Source organism: Drosophila arizonae, chromosome 3 (genome assembly GCF_054131065.1).
Source record: "Drosophila arizonae isolate 15081-1271.41 chromosome 3, UAZ_ARI_1.0, whole genome shotgun sequence".
Classification (NCBI taxonomy): Eukaryota; Metazoa; Arthropoda; class Insecta; order Diptera; family Drosophilidae; genus Drosophila; species Drosophila arizonae.
In genome coordinates, this window is record NC_142923.1 from 21088058 (window position 1) to 21111321 (window position 23264).

Here is a 23264-nt window from a genome sequence, read left to right on the forward strand (position 1 = left end):
AATAATAAACAGGAAATTTAAAGAATATTTAGATACAAATTATAAGAAATGGAAAATAATCAAATATAAACTTATTTTGTATAATAAAATGTTTAAAGCAAATAAAATAAACAACAATGTGGGATTAGATACATTTAGTACATACATATGTATGTAAATATACATATGTATTTACTTCTGTAAATACTTTCTCTCCTTCTCTAGGTCTTTTTAAATAGCTGTGACCGCTCTCCAAACTCCTCTCTTCTCTCTTTATTTTTCGCCACTAAGAGAGGCTCGCGATCTTTCTGCTTTCGCGCTCTCTTGTAGCAGTTAAATTGAACAGAACGTCAGAACTTGAATTGATAACACACCCATTTTTTTTTTTTTTTTTTTTTTTTTTTTTTTTTTTTTTGTTTATTTGGAATTACTTAATTCCATATCAACATAATATTTTTATTGAATTCAGTAAAATTTTTCAAACAGTTTCTCATTTTTTTTGTTACTCGTACATGTTTATGAAGCTTTTTGTTGCTGTTGTTGTTGTTTTTTTGTTGTTGTTGATGTTCAGTTACTTTTCTTGTTGTAAGTTCATTTTTGTTTCATATTACATCTTATGTTTCTTCCCATTTCTTTTTTTTTTTTTTTTCTTTTTATTTAATATTTAAACTTTGTCATTGATTTATAGTTAAACTTAAACAATACAAAAGCAGTATTTGTTTTTTCATTCATGGTATTACACATACATATATGTATTTATATATATATATTTTACCATAATTTTTATTTTCATTTTTTATGAAGGTTTTTATATATATTTTTTACCTTTAAATCTAAATTAAAGCAATTCTGTTAGGTTTTACTTTTTGTTACACTTGAAATAAATATGAATTTTGTTTGTTTATTGTTTCTTATGCTTTTTTTAATTTTTATTTTATATATTTTATTTAATTAAAATGCAATCTTTAATTCGACAACTAAAAATATTTGCAACCGAAAATGTATTTGAATTTATTTTTTTCTTTTGTTTTAAATCAAAATTTTTTTTGTTATTATTCTTAAATATAGTTTACATGCTGTATTATATATATATTCTTTTTTACCATTTATATAACATATTTTATGCATACATAATTTGTATACCATCATGATGTTACATCGCTTATTTCTATATAATCATATTTTTCGAAATAATCAATTTGTTCATCTTTTATTTTGCTTTTACCAAATGGGCTTGCAAATAATATATAAATCAATTTCTTTCTCAAGCTATTTACTTTTAAGTTTTTCTAAAATATTTTTTGTATTATGCGCTGCGGAATTATTTTATTTATTTATTTATTTTTTTTTTCTGCACTGGTTGTGAGAGATCGCGTTCTCGGACAAATTGTGATCCAAATGAATTGCACACTTTACGCTGAAATAGATCAAATATAACATATACATATGTATATGTATGTATTTCTGAAATTGTGGGCGTGGCAGTGTTTTAACATAACATACAAGTAGTTAGATAATTTTTGTTTTCATATTTATTAGCTTGCAATCAGTTTGTGTATTTAATTTTTGAAACGATTAAAAATTTTCTAAAGGTTCTTTATATATATATTTTTTTTAAATAAACAACTGCCACATTTGTTAGCTAGATAATTCGTTGATTTTGTAATATTACTATATATAATATATTATATTTACTATTCAGTTTATTATACATAGAATTTGAGCTTTCAAAGGAGCAGCGGCAGTAGCTCAGAGGCTGCGAAAGATTTTACAGGTGGAAAACATTTTAAAGAAAACATTTAAAAGCTTTCAGATTTATAGAAAATGTTTGAAGTAGAAAATCCTAAATTCCAAAAAAAAAATAATTAATTAAAAAAATTAATTTAAAAAAATTAGTCAATTAAGCATTGATTGCATTTCGTTTTTAAATATTGAAACAAGAAAACTATTAATAGCATTAAAAACAATAAACATGATTTTATTAATTGAGTTAAGTTGAGTTAAGTTAAGTCGAAAAAATTGGCAAATTGAAGATTGTAATAATATTTGAAATAATGTATTACAAAAAATGTGAATATTTGAAAATCTTCTTAGCAATTAAATTACATTATTTCCTGGCGTTATTTAAAGTTTTTAAATATTTTTAATTTTTTTTAATTGTTCTTTGTTGATTTGTTATTTAAAGCATTAAAAAGAAATGAATTTGCAGCTGCCTTTTAATTACGTTCTTTTTTTTTTTTTTTTTTTTTTTTTTTTTTCTTTCTTTGCTCATTTGATTTTTTAATGATTTTCTTTTAATACACTTGGTGTACAAAATGGCAGTTTATATATATGCATTCATATATAGTATATACATATATATACTTGTTAAAGATGCTTTATCAAGTGTCTTCGTTCGAGTATATAAGCCGCATGCTAATTAGTGCAAAATATGTCAAATATTTGGATCCGCAAGCCAGATTTCTTTTTATCATGTGCCCAAATTAAAATCATTGTTTTTAGTTAGCAAATTTAAATCGAAAAACCAATATGCTCATTTCACTCTCGTGAATGAGTATAAAACAATTGTTTTTCAATAACTGTAGCTGTAGTTGAAAGTTCAATTACAAACGCTAAAGGGTCAACATTTACTTGGCAGTTATATATATATTCTTTTTAATAGCATTTTTGTTACCCTATATAAACTACTAATATTTATCGGCGGTTTTGGGAACACATTTTGCCCAGGTCAAAAATTATTTGAAAAAAATATAGTTTTTTTTTTATTTAAATTTTGTGCGTATTAATACAAAAATATATATAAAAATAAAAAAAATAAATAAATAAAATAAAAACAATATACTCGATTCCCTTTCGTGAATGAGTATAAAAAGCCTGTGGGATTTGGATTTAGCTGCAGGTGAGAGAAAACAGAAATCAAAAATATATTGAGTGAATCTCACAACGCGTGTTTTGGTTTTGCGGTTTTTTTTAATTTTTTTTTTTTTAATTTTTTTATTTATTTATTTATTTATTTTTTTTTTTTGCAGCATTTTACTTCACTACTTAACTAATTGCGTTAGTTGTTTTTATATTTGTTCGTTTTCTAGTATTTTAATTTTTTTTTTATTCTGCATTTGTTTAATTTATAAGAAAACATGCACTAGTAAATTGTTTGTTAGCAGAACTAGTTGGTAAACAATTAGTTAAATTTTAATTTAGTCAACAGAAAGTAATTGCTAATAATTTCTTTAACTGAAATTGGCTTAATGGTTTGCCAGGGATTTAACAAACATCGAACATTTTTGAAAAATTTTGATGAAGTTGTAAAAGAAAATTGTAAAATTTGTAAACTGAATTTACTGAATTTGAAAACGTATTACAAGATTTCGCATTAGTTTTTGTTAAATTCATTTAATAAAAGTAATTAGTTGTTTATAATATATTTATAATATATGTATATATATATTTAAGTATAACATTTTTCTCCATTAGACTATTATTTAGCGATTTTGCTGCATCTGTAGCAAAAACTGTATAACATTTCATGTTAATAATGTGTTTTCTTTTATATACGCTTTTTTATCATTATTATTTTTCTTTTCTTACATTTTAGACTAGCACTAGTTAAGTGGATGGTAAAAGGGGATTAGTTATAAAGCTTGGTATGCCATTGAAGAGGTTTAGCTTTTGGTTTTTATTCGATTTTTTTTATATATGTATGTAAATTTGTTTATTTATATTATTACTTTATATTTTGTGGGCTGGGTAAAGGTCTCAAAAGAGCGAGAGAAAATTGTTAATCTAGTTGAGGCCTATTTATGAAGTTTTCTCTAAAAATTGTGAAATAAAAATAATTGAAAATCAACGGGGCTTTTTGGTATTTTTGGTATATACCAAAAGTAGTCGCAGCTGTTGGGTTACTCCCTCTTCTCTCTCTCTCTTTAATTGCCCCCTCTGAAGCCCTTCGCTGGAGTCGTGGCTGCTGCTGCGGCTGTAGATGAAAATTATTTGGTGATATATCGAAACGGTTTGTGGTTTGGTTGTTCTTTTCTTTTGTTTTGTTTTTATTTATTGTTAAATTAAGTTCGTTTTTATTTAATCTTTATTAATGTTTCTCATTTTTGGGGAATTCATTGTATACATAATATATTTGTTGTTTTTTTTTTTTCAATTTAATTTTATTTACTCATTTTGTTTTTGTTATTGTAACCAGTTACTCTGTACTTTACTTTCAGCTATGTTTTTGTTTTTGCCTCAATTTTTATATTTGTATTTGTATTTTTTTTTTTTTTTTCATTTTCATGCAATGTTCACATTAATGATCTTGTTTAATTTTTTTTTTTTTTTTCTTAGTTTTTCATAGTAAGTGAAGAGTATTAATTTTAAATGTGTTTGCGGTATTTTTTATTTATTTATTTTTTTTTTTTTTTTGTATCTAACCTTCTTTTGCTTTGCTCTTGCCTTTTGCTTTCTATTCCATTTTGTATTTTAAAATCTACATTTATTTATTTACTTTTTATTTCTTTAGAAATTTGTAGTTAAACATTTTTTTGTCTTTATTTGCCTTTTTTTTTTTTTTTTTTTTTTGGTTGTGTCTGCTTTGCTTTGTTATATGAGAAAAATGCGGCCTGTTTATATTTAGAACCAACTAAAATTAATAAATAAGTTTCTATTATATTTCTGCTGTGAAATGGTAGGAAGGGGGAGTGGCAGGGGGATGGTTGGTATATGTATGTATGTATTTATGTATGTATACATATGTGTTTATATATGCGTTCCAATCGTTCTCTTTGTTTTTTTTTTTTTTTGTTGTTATATATATATATATTTGTATATATATATATAAGTATTTATTTAAATATTATAAATATAAATAATGTTATTTTTTATATATTTATTTTAACACATTTTCTCATCGAGTTAAGAACAGTTGCTGCATTTTTCATTTGGTTATATTTTGTTCGCTGCGCTGTTTGTCGTTTATATCATTAATTATTTTTAATTACACCAAAAAAACAAAGTAGAATTTGTTAACAACAATTTTTTCCGATTCATTTCAATTTTATTTATATTATATCATATTTGCGCTAAATTATGTGGCTTGCCAATTTTTAGCCATTTGCTAATTAAATTTTTTTTTCTTTTTCCTAAATTGTTAACTAAATAAAATTTCCTAACCAATTAATTTTTTTATGTGTGGAGGCGTGTATGCGTGTTCATATTTGGTTTTTTTTTTTTTTTTTTTTTTTTTTTGTGGGGCATTTCATAGCGTTGGGTAGTTTTTCTTTTAGCGCAAAGTTTAGTCATGTTTTCTTTTTCTTTTTATTTGTATTTGTAGCTCTTTGTTTTATTTTTTCATCTTCTTTGGTTGTTGCTGTATTTATTTTGCATTTTTAGCTTACGTTTTTTTTTTTTTTTTTTGTTAGTTTTTCTTGCTGCTACATTTTGCTTGTGTGTCTGTGTGTGGGTATGTGTTAGTCACTTCTTTTTTATTAATTGTGACTCCTTAACTTTTCATCTTATTCATCATTTTTCTTAATTTTGTATATTTATTATGCTTTTTTGTTGTATGCCTAATTCGCGCTCTCTTTTCTCCTTTCGGCTTTCTCCACTAGCTGCTTGAATCTTTCTTGTTTAGCTGTTCTTGTTGCTGCTTTGCGCTCATTCACTGATCATGCTTTGCTCCATGTTGGGTATCTTAGTCGACCATTAACTCAAAGTGGACGGATCCTCTCCTATCCGAGCGATCATGTTTGATGTTGCGAGCCCAGGCTTTGCACTCAATGTTGATCAATACGCCGGCTATATAGAGTAAAAAAATTGAGTTTGTTAAGAGGGTTATTCAATTAAAGGAGAAGAAAAACATGTTTTCAGCTATGTAATATCATATACTTATTGATGTACATATAACTATTTTTAAACTAGTTCCAAGTTGTCAATCTTTTATACTTGAAAAGTGATGCATCGAAAAATTCACTGGCTGATAATAAATTTAAATTTTAGACCCAAATCTTTTCTTTAAATTTTGACTAGCATAAAATCCTACATTTTATGCAACTGGTTAAATAATGTACAAATACAATATGTTTACTGAAGTCGAAAAAAATATGTAGTTTCCCCCTCCTCAGTAAATAAACTGAGTCTAAATCTTGCTGTAGTTATTAATAATTTTCTTTTGGACTCAAACTAAGTAAATTAATGAATAAATTCCTATTATTGTTAGTTTAATTGTATATTCCGTAGCCTACTTTTGTGGTACCCTATTCACTCCATCTACAATTATCTATGTCCATTTAGTGTGGCTGGCGAAGCGCGCTAATGACTGTTAGTTAACTGTCGTAGCAATGATAGCATATAATATATGTGGCTTAACAAGCATACAGAATTAGCTTAATTCTCTTTTATACATACACACTGTAACTCTCTCTCTCTCTTTTTCTCTTCCTCTGTTTTTCCCTCTTTACAGACTAAGGAATTATTACAGTTTATTGTGCCATGAAATTGGGTTTTTAGAAGATTTTCCTTTGTTATTCCCACTTTTATTTTTTTCCTTTGTTTTAGGGCACGCAATTGGGTTGGCAAAAGTGGAAGAAGTTAAGCAAAAGCTAACTCAAACTCATATGACTTTGTTTATAATTGCTAAATAGCTTTTGGCTATTATTTAAAGACTGTCTTATATATAGAGCGTAAAACTAACAGAATATTTTAGTTAGAGAAAAAGACTTTTTCTTTTGAAAAATATCCTTACTCATATGGTCTTTCATCTATACCATCTATATCTTTTCAAATTTAGTCATGCCCAATGCTTTATTTACTTAATTCGTTTCATTTAATTCATCATATTTCATATATTTATACTTACTTTCAACGGTAAACTGAACAGCAACAATTGGCGGTATATAACCCTCGATATTTTTGAATGGGAAATAGAATGAGGGGAAACCCATGCGCGGATAATAATCGCGTGACTTAATGTTTTCAACATCAGCAGGATTCTCGCCCTCGCACGATACCCAAACAACGGCAGTCTATAAATCCAAAATCGTAAAGATATATAAGCTCGACATTCACATTATACAACATTAAAATGTACCTCATTTGGTCGCAGGCTCTGCTTCTCCTTGATGTGTTGCTTCAAGCCCTCGGGCATGTCTTTGGGCAAATTTGCTAAATCGTAAATTTGTGGCTCCCAGTTGTAAATCTAAGCAAAATGTATTTCAATTACAGATAAATAATATGTTATATAAGCTTTATATAGACATAGTTATCAATTTACCTTATTCAACTTGAGGAATATGCAGGGCCTGGCCACGTGATAACCAAAGTTATTATCAAGAGTGCAGGGCGCAAAGCTAGAAACTTCAACGCCACAGACTTTGCCCTCTGGTGGCGGATGCTCAAACGAGCAGTTCACTTGATTCTTCTTGGGTAGATCATCATAAGCTGTGTATGAATAGATTTTACACATTTAAAAAATAATAATTAATATGTGTCGATATCTGCTTAAATATTATATCTAATATAGTTAAAGCCATTATTTAATTAGCGTCTATCAAATGTGGTTTCATATAGCAATACTTTATTTAGGCAAAAACATTGATTACACTCACTGTGATCTTTATTATTTGTTTAGACACAAAAAACAAATTTTTAATGAATAAAAATATATATTAATAACATTTTTTAATATAAAATGTTGAGCAGTCAAGTTATAAAATATATAAAATATAATATACGTATAATATAATATAGGCATATAATTATAATTATACAAATAATAACATAAATAAAAAAGTAAAAAATATAAAAATATTATTTTATATTTAAATTTAATAACAAAAAACATTTAGAAATTTTTGAAATACTATATAGATATATAACTATTATTATTTTATATTCATCGAAAACTTTTCTACTTTACTTACATCTCAGGAATCGTTCAGTTTCCTCAACCCAATACATATAATTTTCTTTCTTCGATGATTCGTACCAAACTAAAGTGCTCTCAACATTCGCCTCTGGGGGCATTGGTCGGAAGCCAAGACCTGAATAGATAATATAAAATATATTATTGTAAAAAAATGTATGTCTGAAGTGCTTTTAGTTATTGTTAAATATAAATTTAACATTGGACCAATTAATTTTAACGTAATTGTTAAAAAAAAAAATAATTTAAATTTAAAAAAATTTCATTTATGATTTTTAAAATTTTAATGTTCTCTTTGAACATTAGTCTAAATTTCTAAAATAATGCTTTTCATTTTATTTCAATTCAAATATATATTTTCAATGCTTTACTTAAGTTTCAGAATTCTCATATAAAAATATATTTTTAATATATATGTTTTTTATTATATTTTATCTTTATACATATGTACTAATATTTAACTTGAATGCTGATAATCTTACCTGGATTCGATCCAATCAATCCATTGTCAAGCATCCATTTAGGTTTATCTGCCTCCAATGTTTGATAGAACACCGCAAATACGGCAGCAAAGAATCCGGTTAACGCCGCATAGAATATAATGTAGAAAAGTAAAATTTTTGCTGCAATAGAAGAGAATAGAAAATCCTTGATTATTATGGAATTCATCTAGTACCTTACTAGATGATTAAATAAATTATATATTCCTTAGCTGTGCGCCATAAAGTGATCAAATTTGGTTATATGCTACCGCAAAGCGATGATGCAATATTAGTTTTGTTGTCCTTCTAAACAGTATTTATTTTTTGTGGCTTTTAGTCGCTTTTACCGTGCATGCCACGCCCTGTTTTCAACGAATTGTGTGCGGTATTTTAATGGCTATGTCTAAGTGTGTGTTTGTATGTGCCAAAACATTTCCGAATGCCATTACATTTATGTCCTAATGGAAATTTTTCATGCTAAGTTACCTCAGAGTTCTAATAAATTTTTAGAGTTGTTTTTCCTTCATTTTTGTTACTTATTGGACTCTAATCAGTGTGAATTGGTCTCACTGGAATTGTATTTCTCACATGTATGTAACTAGTGTAGCCCTGAGAAAATGATTACATAACCAAGTTATGCTAGTCAAGAAATGTTTTCTTCTTATTATTTCGCCCATGCATATTAATTTGTTCTTCTAACATGATATTATGGATGTGATTAAGTTTTTAAATTTTTGGTTTTCTTTGTAACCCTATAAATAAATTTATAAGAAATGTATGTAAAATAATAACAAAAAATATACATATTTAAAAAAATTATACATAGAAATATAAATTATTAATGTTATCATATTTATTTATGTCTGTTAAATAAAGCTTGACAGCATGAAATTATATCTAAAAAATAATATACTTGTTGAAAAAAAAAAAATGATTAAAACGATTTTTTAAATTTTATATTAAGTTTAAAACATTATTCATAACAATGATACTATTAAATCAGTAAATAAATTATTTTAGGATATTACATTTGTTAACAATTCACCTATTTTATTTACTATATTATATAAATATAAGAGTATTCGATGCTAGTCTTAAAGCTACTTTTTCAGAAAGTTTTCTACAATTGCCAATTAGCGAGCGAACACTGTGCTAAAAAAACCTTCGACTGGCTGAGTAAGACGTTAACTGAGCCAAGAATTTCCACAGTTTGCCATACTACTGGGCTAATTGACAAAGTGGGCCATGAAGTGGGGGTGTGGCATAGTATAGTCGTATAGGCTAGTAACGACGACAGTTGGAGGACTGCCACCGCTCAGCCCCGTTCACACTTGTGTAACTACTCCAAAGCTCTACGATTACACAATGCACGACTTTTGACATTTTCTTGGCTCCAGCTGCACATAAAACTAAGGCCAAACTTTGCGAGTATGTATGTATGTGTGTATATCTATTTGTGCTAGGCTAATATCCACTCTCCTGTGCCCTGGCAGTTTTGACTAGTTTGCCATTTTGACATTTCTATTTTGTAATTAAGTGTGATTAAAAGGTCGCCAAGCTTTAGCATCCTTCTCCATCCACTCTCCTATTTTATTTTTAGTTCTTTGGCATTTTATGGGCAGCGCTTTAATTTTAGATTTTATAGTTATGTTCGGTTCGCATTACGCATACGCCATGTGACGCAGCAGCAGTAAATTGTTGATGTAGTGCTAAATATGTTGGAATTGGCATTTGGCATTACCGAGCAATTCTGAAAAGTCATTAATCATTTTGCCCGACAACTTGGAGAATTGTTTGTGTGTGTGTGTGTGTAGCGTGGGAAATTTGCAAAAAGGAAATTGCAAGAGAAATAGTAATAGATTAATGAATGAATGGGAAAAGTCATCGGACTGAGTGCATTTTCAAATTCTTTATTATGAATGGTGGGAAGTATTTAAGTGGAATCTTATTTGTTTGTATTTAGTAGAGAAAGCAAAGTGGACGCTAAGTAGAAGTGATTATAATTGAGAGAGAGTTTAACAAGGCAATTTCTGCAGAAAGAGCTGACCGGAAAGTAACTGGGAGTAATTAGTGGATAGACTTTAGACCTCTTAAGCTTTTTTTTTTTTTAATTCTTACAAATGTTCCTACAATATTTCCCTAAAATTATAATCTTAATTTAAGCAAATATTTATTTATTATGTAGGGTGCTATTATTTAATAAATATTTAGACTTAGATAGATTTATATATTCATTTTCCGAAATCTGTCCCCAAAATAAATAGAGTATAAGGATATAAATGTAAATATATAAACTGAAACCTTAATAACATGAAGATAACATTCTCTAGTAAGCCTCGCAATTAAAATAAATTTAGGCTACTTGAAAATGAGAGATGAATTTTTAAAAACCCCAAAAATTTCGAGCTTAACTTATATTTAAAATAAAAATCACCTACAGTTTGATTAATTGATTAATTTAAAAAAGCAAATTTTAATATTCACTATTGCTTTGGTAAATCAATAAATCACTACAATAAGAAATCATATACAAATAAACTAACTAACAGTGTATATACTGATTAGACATCTAGAACAATCCTTCATGTCATCAAATCAATACGGATTCTAGATGACAGTATTTTAAACATTTTAAGTGCCATACTTATGGTCAAGAGCTTTTGAAACATACTTGTAACAACAAATTGCTGCTCACGGTCAATTAATTGGCAAAAGAAGGAAAAAGAAAAATAAAAAAAAAATAAAAATAAAAATTGAAAAAAGAACGCATGCGCTGTCACATTTGGTGCTGGCCGACTAGCTATTGCCAATGCGCCCGCACTCTAACGAATTCTCAGGGCCAAATACAAACATATATGGAAATATACAAATACATATATAGATCCATAGATATGTGCATAAATATATACTTTTATACACATACCTATACATATATACATGAACATATCATGAACATGTCTGTCTATAGTTTACAGGGTTTCTAGTTCAACTATTTAGAATCAAAGTTTATACAAATGTATTTAAATTTTTGCTATTAATTAGTACTTTTTACTATTCATATATGTATATTCTATATATCTTCTCTAAACTTAAATCTGAATCTTGATAGGCTAACTCCAAAATTCTTTAAATTACTTACGCACATCCTAAGTCTACGAATACCTTAAACATTTGTGCAACGCCTTACGTAATTTGGTTACGTTACGTAGGCAGTTAAATAATAAAAGCAAAAAAAAAGCAGAAAAAGATATTCGTTTGCATGGCAACACTCGAGCTAACTTCAAGGGTTCGCCTGCAGGGCGCCTCCTTTCGCAGTTGGCTGTGCTTTTTTTTCTGCATGCTGAATTTTCTTATTGTTATTCCAATGGGTGTGACTGTGTGAGTATGTGTATGCTTCCGTGCATGTGTGTGTGTATTTCTGCACTTAACGAGCGGTTTGCTCTGCTTTCTGTGGCCGCAATGGCTTTTCGTGCTGCGCTAGGTGGGGCGCCTTTGAAGACGAAGCAACTAAGCATGGGGCTCGGATGGAGCCGGGTATTCGATGTGTTTGCCATTGTTTGAGGCGGGGGAACAGCTGTTTATGCTTGGTTAGCAAGTCAAATACGCTGAGTTGCTCTAAATGCTAAGTGCTGTCAATTAAGATATATAATTTGAATACACATACATTTTAAATCTTTAATGAATTCTGAAATTCAATTCTTAGTGCGGAGAACACAAGCAGAAAATATTAACTGTTTTATCGAAATAGAGGAGTCTAGAATTTAGCTATAAGAACAATGCTATTTTAAGATATTATAAAACCTATTTTAAAAATTGATATTATATCTGCGTATTTTTTATTTTATTGTTAAAAATCAGTTTTATATATTCATGATATTGGTTCTATTTTTATTTTTTTTTTTGTATAATTTGAAAAAAAAAAAAATTAATTGAAATTGAATTGAACAATTAAAAAATTATTAATGAAAAACAAAATTTGCATAATAAATTTATATATTAATTGAAAAAAAAAAAAACAGGTATTCATCAAAAATGATTTCTAAAAAGGTAGAATTTAAAAATTTTTTTGAAATTTTTGAAATTTCTAAATAATAAATATATATTAATTTTAAACCAAAATTCATTTAATAAATTTTAGAAATTATAATTAATAATAAATAAAATATAAACATTATATATTATAGTGTTGAATAGAATCATCTAGTCTAATGGTGATTATATAAAATAATTTTATATTTAATATTTTTACGCTTATAATAATTATAAATTACAATAATATAATATTATACAGCATAATCTTATATGCAAGCAGAACAGCCGTAGTTAAATTAAGAATGTTATTAAAATAATTTAATTGAAATCCGACTTTTTTAAATGGAATTTTCTGTTGCCAAGCGGCGCTTCAACTTTTGTTTTCTCTTTTCATATATGTGGCTTGGGTGTGAGTCCTTCAAAATCCGATTGATTTACGCGAAAATCTTTCACTCATTACCTGTGGGCTGGTGTGCGTGAGTGTGTTTGTGTGTGACCGTGTATGCATGTCATTGTGTGTATGTGTGTTCACGTTTGTATTGAGCACCTGGCGGGTCTTAGTGGAACATTAAGTATACGCAGCATTGTGCGCGCACTCTCTGGCTGCGACTGCTCTTTCTCTCTCTCTGTAGCTCTCACTCTCTTTCCTTCTCCCTCTCTTTTTAATCGCTCTCGGCCTCGCTCTCTCTCTCTCTTTCTCTCTCTCTCTCTCAGTGTGTCTCTTTCTGTCTCTGTCTTTCCGACTCTAGCTCTGTCTTGCTTTTTGTAGGTCTCTTGGCTGAACTTTGCCATTTGCACAGCTGCCGCAATAATGTAACAAACTGTGCTGGTATATGCACTTGTGTATGTGCGTAAGTGTGTGTGTGTATGCGTGTCTGCATGTATGCTACAGCTGCACACTTTACACACAAACACACACAGTGGCAGTCGCAAAATGAATTGCGTCCACTTCTTTCCCTTTTGTAATTTCAGCTACAATTTCACCTTGCAGCCATTGGTGAGGGCTGTAGCCCATTTGCTCTGTTAATTTTGACAGTTGCAGAAAAATAAGAAAAATATATATGTGCACTCGCACACACACATACAAGCAAACAAATTTCTATAGCAGCAGCTGGCATACAAAGCAAAAATATTGGACAGCAAAATGGAGCAGAAAATACAGCTGTCAACAGCAGGATTCGCAACCAGCCCCTAGGCTATGCAGAATATCACGTACATACAGATAGATAGAAAGAGCGACAGAGGCAGCGAAAGGCAGAGAGAGGGACTGAGATACATACACACAAAACGCACATATTTTTGAGCACACAATAAAATAAGTAGAATAATAATAATGTTTAAATACTCTCGGAAGAGTGCCTTTGAGTTTCGAAGGCATTTAAACATTTTTCAGAATATTTATAAATATATTTTATACTTATTTAATAAGAATTCTCAAATTTTATTTTATTTTTTGCAGATATTTACCATTTATTATTATTTAAATAAAGCTTTCAGAAATCTTTGTTACTTAAAAACAGGATTCCAATTTTTATGCTTTTAATATTATTAATGCGTAAAATCTACTGATTATTTATAAGTATATTTCCTTCTCCCTCTTTAAAAATTTCAATCATTATAACAAAATCTTATAAGATTTGGAACATAGCTTTCATATAATTTAAATGGTGTTTATATATTTATATACAGGGTATTTGCTAGTCTACTACACTAGAGAACACTTGCCATTCCTCGAGCATTTCTTAATTGCTTTCCAATTAAGCGCATTGAAAGTTTTGTCAATTTAAGAACTTTGATTGCTTGCTAACTTTTCCAGATACCCTTAAAGTTCCATCAATGTCTCATTATAAAGAGATCTCGGCAAGAGCTGAGCTCTCTATAATGCACTTATGCAATCTGCAGTCGGCAATCTGCAGTCGGCAATCGGCCATCGTATGCTAATTGCCGTGTCGATTGAATAATTGCTTTTCGTTGTTCTTGATTTTTTGTTCGCCTCAGTGCAAAGCACTTAACAGATTTGCAGCCGAGTCGAGGTCGATTCGAGGTGTTGCAATCTCAGAAGTTCGCATACTATTTAGCGCAACGTTCAATTTGATGGGTCGATGTAAATTGTAAAGCCTCGAGATATTTTTTCACAAACATCCATATCTCATGTGCCTGCAAAACGTCTCAATTTGAGTCCATTGATCGAAATGATTGGCGTACATATTTCGTTTTCTGTTTGTTATCTTAATTGGTTTGTAGTGAAGCAATTGATTGGCTTTGATTTCTCTGAGCTAAGAGAGATGAAGATGTTTTAGAGAAAAGTATCGTAGAGGCTGCAATTCTTTATTACAGTTGTCGCTTGGAAGACTGAATTGTTGAAAATATCATTTGGAGAAGTTGTTATGCTTAATATGTTTTCTATTCAGATTCAGAGTAGTGCATAATATATCTTTTTTATTAAAAATAATATATTTATTAAACATAATTTATTAAATTAAATATAAGATATCCAAGAATATTTCAGCGAAAACTAATTTTAATTTATATATAATGATGCATGATCGCATGATTCGCTTTATTCTTAGTTTTTTACTGATCATGTTTCCCATAAAACTAGGCAATCGTACGGCACTCATTATAGTAATTATTATTCAACCATTCATTTTTCAACTGATCAAAATATAACGAATTAATCCTTTATATATACATACAAACATTTTTAAAGAATTATGTATATATCAAAACTTTTGGTGAGTTGGAAAGCTGGTAACTAGGAAAGGAAGGAATATATAAGTATAAATATATTAACATTATTTAATATAGCACGTAGTTTTTCGCCTTTTATGGCAAATGTTTGTTTGAAAAGCAGAATGTACTATAAGCATAGCCTGAAAAGAGTTATATATGCATATTTACATACAAATACATATAAAGATATAGGCATAGCGTTCAGTCTCTTTTAATCTCCTCTTAGCCGTAGTCCTTTTTCTTGTTGCTCACTAGCTAAATAACGTTGAATAGACTTCGCGCTGGAGGCGTGTTAAGTGTTTAACTGAGGGAGCAACACAACTTGCAACTAAGTAGGTTACAGACAAAGCAATCGTGCAACAGCAGCAACAGCAGCAGCAGCAGCAACAGCGCCAACAGTAACAGCAACAACAAGAAAATTGTCTGTTTTTCAGCCATGTTGAATTGTTTGCCGCCAACGCCCACTTTTTGGTTACCAGCTAAGCCCGGAGCGGCACTTGTCGTCGTTTTTGTTGCCTGCCTGTCAGCCAGTCAGCCAGTCAGCCAGCCAGTGTTATACAGTCTTGTTGGGGAATGAGGTTAGAATTGATTTTTAGTTGAGTCAATTTCAGTGCATGATAGTGCAGGTTTTTCATCAACCACTTGGCACTTAACTGGGTTATAGGCAATTGTGCAGAAAGACCTCGAGTCTAAGGTAAAATGTGCCAAGTATAGCGAACAAATGATAGAGACTAGAAATAAATAAATAATAATAATTTGGATTCGCGATATGCATTGCATATTACACATATCATCTATCACTTGTCATCTATCATCCTTAACTATCAAATATCTTTTATATATTTATTATTTTTTATCTATCTCTATGATCTGTCCTTTTTTATCTATCATATATCATCTGCCATCTATCATCAATAATCCATATCTATAACTTATGGCATAGACTTAAATGTCGCAGATAATATAATGTGTATTATTTAAGATCTCTATAATAAATCTTTTCATTCTCCTTTTCCTTTCCATTTCTAATTTGAATACTTAAAAGGTCATTACTATAAATAAACCTTATTTTCTTATCCTTTTCTTGGCATCGATATTTATAAATATTCCTTGCCATTTTTACCACTGACTTTCTCCATCTAGTTTGACGTTCGAGCGCACATCAATGTTTCAATAGTGTCAAGCGATGCGACAGCATCACAAATTGAAGTCCATTAAAAATTACTCTACCCTGAGAAATTGCTAAAAATAAAGACGAAAAAAAAAGAGGGATGACGTGCCTTAAGCTGTGTGACAGCCAGAATTGAAGGATGTCGCAGTTAGCGAGGGAGAGAACGGAGCGCAGAGCGCGAGCGTAATCCCATATCAATAAATAGACAAATATCACGTATGCTATAAACAGTTGAGAAAGAACTCTTGAGTTGTATCGTAAATCTCAGTTTAGCAAGTAGTGTAAGCGACGATTTAGCTGAACGTGCTTAGCTAAGACTAGAAAGCTAATGATAGGAAAATCAATTATTTTTTGACCAAACCTAATAATGATGATGAAAAATGATAAAACGAAATCCATCTTATTGGATAAGAGCACATGCTCTTGATATATATACAAAAAAAAACAAAAAATAGATAAATATATATATATATATACCTTAAATCGATTACCCTTTGAATTGAAGTACAGTAAAATGTGTTTTAGCCCACAGCTTATCGATTTTTCACTATTTTGTTCTATTTTCAATTCATTTAAAGATTTGCGATAAATTTTGATTTATGGTTTTACACTGACCTACGAACGCTGTCAAGCTACTAATATCAGTTAGTGCTACGATATTATCTAACAATTTATTATCTTTGTGTAGTAAATGATTTTTTAATATCTAAAATAAGCCTATCTAAGGCCTGAAAATTAAATACATAATAGGCTACTGCCTGGGTTGTGTATATACATATATATTTTTCATTTTATTTTATTTATTATTATTTTTTGTTTCTACTGTCCATTGTCTTTCGTTTAGGCCATAAAATATTTATGACAATTTTGCATTCACATTGTCTCTGATGGCGTTTACACACGATATCAAATGATTAGTCATATTTGTCTACTACTTAAGCCCAGGGGAAGCCTCGAGGGTTCGTCCACGCTAGTATAATTGTTATGCAATGCCTATCAAAAAGTAAATCAACTCTATATGAACAGTCCATATAACTGCCTGCTAGGCAGTGTCTAGTTGACTAGTTTGACTATTCGATTGTCAGAGAGAGGGAGAGCCGTGTGCTGTAGTTTACCCATATTTGATTCTATATTTAGGGCTGGCTGGGGCAATTTAGTTGGCCATCTAGTCGCTACCCATCAGGTACGTGACTATTTACTATGCAATCCAATCGATCGATACGCATTTAGAGTGTAAATATACAGCTTGAAATTGGAAATAATGAATGCAACTATGACTATAAAATTGATGGCACATTAATGAAAAGAATTATCAATCAATTGGATTATCTCAACTAAATGAAAATATATTAAAAGTCAAACTTGTATTACGATTTCCACTTGTTATTAGTATAAAAAATGTTTTTTTTTTTTTTTCAGTATATTTAACCTGTCGTTTTTCATATTATATGTATATAGTGATACTTTCATATACTGATATTTTTAGCATATGTATAACTTTCACATTTAGAATGATTATATAAATGTATCGTTAGTTGATCTGTAGTTTGCAATTTATTAAGTGCAGCTAGTTATAATATATATTTCAGTAACTATATTTAACGTTTGCCATGTCCTTGAATGCCCCTCAAATAACATGTTATTATAAAGCAGTACAATTATTTTTCACATCACATATAAAAGGCAGCCACACACGCAGCGTGTGCGCAATGCGTGAAATTTGATTGATTTGCTCAGCGCTTCAATTAAGAACAAACTAGAGCACGGAAGCGTTAGCTAGGCTATAGATATATAAGAATCTATGTATGTGCATACTTTATTTTATACATTCCTGATCTAGATAAAAGAGAGGCTTGCTTTTATTATAAATTAACCTTTCATTCACATAAAAATAAAATAATTGTATCTATAAATTAGTATTTTTTGTAATTTTTAATAACTTAATAATAAAGTAAACAAAAAATTAATAAATATTAATTATTAATATATAAAATAAGAAAATCAGTTATACAAACTATTTGAAATCCATTTTAATACATAGTATAATTTACGAAACTTATGTTCTTATGGTTTCTATTCACAATTAAAATGTTCAACTTTTAAATTTAAGAAAATTAATATCACAATTTTCAAAAATTGTATTTAAAAAATTTAAAGTTCCGCAAAAGTCTATCTCGAAAAATGTTGATAATATCTGATAATAATATTTTTTTTTGTTTTTTGTGTTTTTTTTTTTTTTTTTTTTTTTTTTTGTTTTACTTACCCCAACTGGAACCGGTGCGTCCGAGGCATTGGCTAGTTTCACTGTTCCATATGAATTTTCTGAAACCCTCCCATTTGCCCATCTTTGGCGGTGGTGCATAGTATTCACCAATCTTCTTGTCGGCCATTGTTGGTGTTGGTTTTTAGTTTGGTTTGGTTTGATTTTCGGTTTAGCTTGCTGTTGGCTTTAAGTACGGTTTGCGATACGTTTGCACCAGGTCTAAGGAGGGTGTCTGTCTGTTTGTATTAAGCTAGTTTTAAACTATTTGTTTTATTTTTAGGTTTTTGTTCTTAATACTTAGGTTAAACTTTATGAATATTATTAAGATATTAATTATTTATGTTATATTTGGTTTTATTTTTTATATTTTTGGTTTTTTTTTTTATATTTGTCTTAATCAACTGCGTTGGTACAACATTTTTAAATGGGGTTTTTGTTTGAATGTTCGTAGCAGTATTGTGTTAAGATTTGCGCTAAATTTATTTGGTTACTGAAATTAGAAATAAATTTATGAGTAAGATTGAACTGTTTTATTTTATTTTTTTTTTTTTTTTTGCCACCTGTTGGGTTGAGAAGACCAGGTGTGACCTACTATTTTAAGATTAAAATAAAATATATGTATTTTTTGTATTATATTTATATACGCTTGTAATTTTAAGCAATTTCCTTAGGATAGTATCTATCTCTAATAATACTCGAAAATGTATTAAAACTATTAATTAGTTTAAAATACATTTTATGACTGCTATCAAATTTAAATTTGAACTGTGAAAACTTTTGCTCATATTCAACTGCTTATATAAACATTAAAATCTCATTTAGCTTTTGTCAAACCGAACAAAAAGAAACGAATCAGTCATTGTCCGCCTTGACAGTTTTTTTTGTTCGTTTTTCTTGTTCCTATATGTATGTGTGTCCCACAAGGACACGGTTTGAAAACTGTTCGAAAATACACTTTGCCGTTGAGTTGTGCAACTTTTAAATAGTTTTGTACACTCGGTCTGAATTTTGGTAAATTTTACATAAATTTAGTTCAATTAATTGTTGCTAATTCGATCAACTGTTTGTCATTTACGTGAAAACAAATTGCAGTCGCCTGCCGATTTTAGCCACACACTCTGCCAACTGTTATGTAATCTCGAGCGAGGAGCGTTGGAAAAAAGCATCTAAAGCTTGGCCCAAGCCAATCAGCGTATGCGCACTGCGAGAGAGCAAGGCGAAATAAATGCAGAGCGAATTCGAGTGAGTAGTGAGTGCAAGCGTGTGTGAGCTGCAAAATGAGAGACAGAGCGATAGAGAGCGAGAGAGCAAACAGTGAGCCTGGAACTAGCGTTGGAAGTACTTTTCTGTTTCTATTCTCATCTCCTTTCCCTTTCCCTTTTTTTTTTTTTTTTTTGTTTTTGGTGCAGAACAGACTCTGGGCATGCCATACAAGTTGACAGCTGGGCGCCATCTTAATGACAGTTAGAGCAGCACTCGGGAATGCTGAAGCAACCCGTGATGCGGGCATCAGCAGTTAGGTTGGCTTATGGCTATGCTAAGCGGCTTAACTGCTGCAGCTTTAAATACACGACTGGCCATGTACACACACATAAACACATACACACACACACACATACAGACAGAGGGAGGCATACACCTACATAAGCTGACAAAGTTATGTAAATTGTATGTTAATTTTGCAATATGATATGCGCTCCTCCTTTATTGTTGGTGCAGCTAAAAATAATGTTTCACTAACACAATGGAACTGCTCTCTCACGCATACGCGTAGCTTGACTTACTTTCTGAACGCTGCCGCCGGCGACGTCGCTGCCACATTGCGCAACGCGCGTCCGTGGCGAAGGCGAAAAAGAAACGGCCTCGGCTCTATCTATGGCTTGTGGCTTGTGTAGCTATAGCTATAGCTATAGCTATGGCTATGGCTATATAAATGCCTGTGGCTATGTCTGTAGCTGGGCGAGTCTTCTAGCTGTGGGACAGGAGGCGCAGAAATGTAGGCAATGCTCAGTTTTCTCTTCTTTTTTCTCGTCTTATTTAATGAGTACTTAATGCAATTCTGAAGTTTTCATTTATGATATATGTATATGTAGTATATGGGCTAAAGTCTCTCGTACGTGAGTTGTAGCTCGAATTTCAAAGTTTATATAAGCATATTGATTACACAAGCTATATATATACATATATATATATGTAAATACGAATGCACTACAATTTCACTAGCCGAAACAAGCTAAAAACGAGTGGTAAAATTAGGAAGATCTTTAGTAGCAGTATATCCTAGATATTTTCTGTTAGTTATGTATTGGAATTAAACTGTTAGGCGTTTTTTGATCTTACAAAATCTTGGAAATTGCTTGATTACATTTTTCAGTTATATTGAATTTTTAATTATATTTTATAAGCATTATTTTAACTATTAGTTTTTGTTTATTGTTTCTTTCTTTTAATAGTTTATGTTAAATTCTGTTTTTAATTAACAGCAGCAAGAAAAAAATCGAATTTAGGTATGTATATAAGTTTTACAAGGATATAATTTTTTTTTTTTTTTTTTTTTTTTGCTGCTGCTGTCACAGTGTCCTTATCGCGTTGTCTTTGCCGACGCTGTTCATATAATCATTCGAAAAATTGTCTCTTTTTTGTGTTTTGCATAATCTTTTATTTGCGGATTATGGAGGTCGGGAAACGATTTATTTTGTTTAAATTTGGACACTTGCTTCATCACCTCGAGAATTGAATTCTTTTAATATTTTTAAGCTTTTTTGCTTTTTTTTATGTAACCAACGTTTTGTGTAAATACATGAAAATTTGTTGTATTTTCCACAGCGGCGCACCAACAACAACACACATACAGATGGATTTTCTTGAACGCTGCTTTTCAGCTTCCTCTTCTTCTTCTTCTTCTCTACGCAGACATGCACATAACTTTCTTTATATATATGAGTGCATATACATTATATATATATTTTTATAAATATATATGTGCCGTTAATCCGCCAGCGTGTGCGAGTAGCAACCGTCCACAGTTAAAACGCCAATGATAGTGCCAGTTGAGCGTTGAGCTCGTCAGCGCTACAACTGCTGCAGCTGCGAGCAAAATGTTCGGTTTCTGTTCGGCTGCGCTTCGGCTTCAGTCGTCTCGCTCGCTCGTTTTCACACACTCCAGGGCGAATGTGTGACACACACAGACAAGGCTGGGGCTGTGGGCAAACAATTGCGCATGGAAATACACAATCAGAGCTTATTCTATATTTCTTCTTCAGTGTGTGTGTTTTTTTGCCGCCTTGCAGCTTTCTGTGTATGTGTGTGTGTGTGTTTTTTTTTCTCAGCTGGGTGCCGTCGCCGTCACTGGAATGGCAGACTCGCTTGCTAGCGCTGGACTTTCGGCTTGTGGGTGGCACCGTTTCGGTTGGCACTGAGTGCCGGTGGTGAGCGCTGGAGAGCAACAAACAGTTGGGCTGCAAGCTTTCAAGGTTTCAGGCGTATGTGCTGCTGCTGCTGCCGTGGCGGCGTCAACGGCTGCGGCTGCTAGGATTTGCAATTGCGCTCAGTGGCTCTCAAACTGAACTCGTGAGCTTCATGAGAATGCTTCTAGCTCTCTATATGCTTTTCCAACTGTACGCTCGGTTATCATATGGCTTTAAAGTCTTATCAGAATTTCTGTTTCGAGTACAAAATAAAGATTAGTCAATATTCTATTATATATACATCAAATATATAAATATGTTTGTATACACGAGGGGGGTTTGAAAAATCTCTGTTATTTATTTATGTCTAACTTCTATTTTCAATGCTTTTCGTAATTGTCACAAACTAACCTCGCATACCGATTTTTGTAGCGCAACACTACATTCCCCCCATAAGTATACTTTACATTCCCCCATAAGTATTCTTTACTTTTAATTTACTTACTAAGCTTATAGAAAAGCTCTAACGAACAACGAAATGCTTTTTCTAGACCTACATTTCGCTAGCAGGTCCCGCTTACAGTTAACTTAGCATAGATTTGAATTCGCCGCACATTGAGAACGCCATAAGCTGGGGTAAAATGCTGGCCATTCCAGGGCGAATTGAGCCGCAGTTGTTTCCAGTCACTTTACCGCAAGCTTGCGCAGTAAAAGCGCAGCCAAAAGAGAGAGCAAAAGAAGGAGAGAGAGAGTGCGCTTGAGTGAGCGAGACAGAAATCGGAGGATTCCAGTAAAATTTAGTAATATAATATTTATTGATTACTTCTACTGCCAAAGTTTTCCACCAACCGAAGAGTTTTACTCCCAACTAGCCAGAGCCAAAGCCGGAATATTTGCAAATTATGTAAACTAAGAAAAAAGAAAGAAAAGAAAAAAATACAAAAACTAATGGCACACATCAGAGTTGATTTCTCCAAATGGGTGCTGCATTGGGGGATGCCTTAGGTCTTTTGATTATTCGTATATTATTTCACCCACATTCAATTACGTCATATCTCAGCTGTTCTGAATACGCGACGCCTGTTATACAATCGACTACGGCTCTTTTAGCTCTCCGGCACATCCGCCCTAAATCTCTCCAGCACACCCAAGTGCATACAGTCAGGCTTCATCTCCTCCTTCGGCTATTTTCGGTTTTTAATGCTTACCTGTTATGTATATGGCTGACATTTATTTAAGCTCTTGCTTACTGTTAGTTTTTGTTGCCGATATACATATATATATATAT

The 23264-nt window shown here is 30.9% G+C and overlaps 1 protein-coding gene across 8 annotated transcripts; it reads right to left on the minus strand.

Moving 5' to 3' along the window:
- Nucleotides 1-5182: 5182 nt before the first annotated feature.
- Nucleotides 5183-21628, minus strand: nrv3 (sodium/potassium-transporting ATPase subunit nervana 3). Of its 8 annotated transcripts, none has more exons than XM_089465270.1 (8): nt 21422-21628; nt 18570-19059; nt 8371-8511; nt 7887-8006; nt 7238-7404; nt 7055-7162; nt 6824-6989; nt 5183-5763 (listed from the first exon to the last, which is right to left on the minus strand). In XM_089465270.1, exons 2-8 carry the CDS (start codon nt 18694-18696, stop codon nt 5660-5662), a joined length of 933 nt encoding a protein of 310 aa, XP_089321396.1. In that variant the 5' UTR covers nt 18697-19059; nt 21422-21628; the 3' UTR covers nt 5183-5659. The 8 variants fall into 8 exon arrangements, with proteins under 8 accessions (XP_089321396.1, XP_089321399.1, XP_089321400.1 ...); XM_089465273.1 differs by having other exon boundaries at nt 21370-21628; XM_089465274.1 differs by having other exon boundaries at nt 21355-21628.
- Nucleotides 21629-23264: the final 1636 nt, after the last annotated feature.

Coding starts and splice junctions, on each gene's coding strand:
- nrv3 (XM_089465270.1), bottom strand. CDS start 18,696: ATGGCCGACAAGAAGATTGGTGAATACTATGCACCACCGCCAAAGATG. Junction 7,405..7,886: donor AACTGAACGATTCCTGAGAT/GTAAGTAAAGTA, acceptor ATTCATACACAG/CTTATGATGATCTACCCAAG. Junction 6,990..7,054: donor AGAGCCTGCGACCAAATGAG/GTACATTTTAAT, acceptor TTGGATTTATAG/ACTGCCGTTGTTTGGGTATC.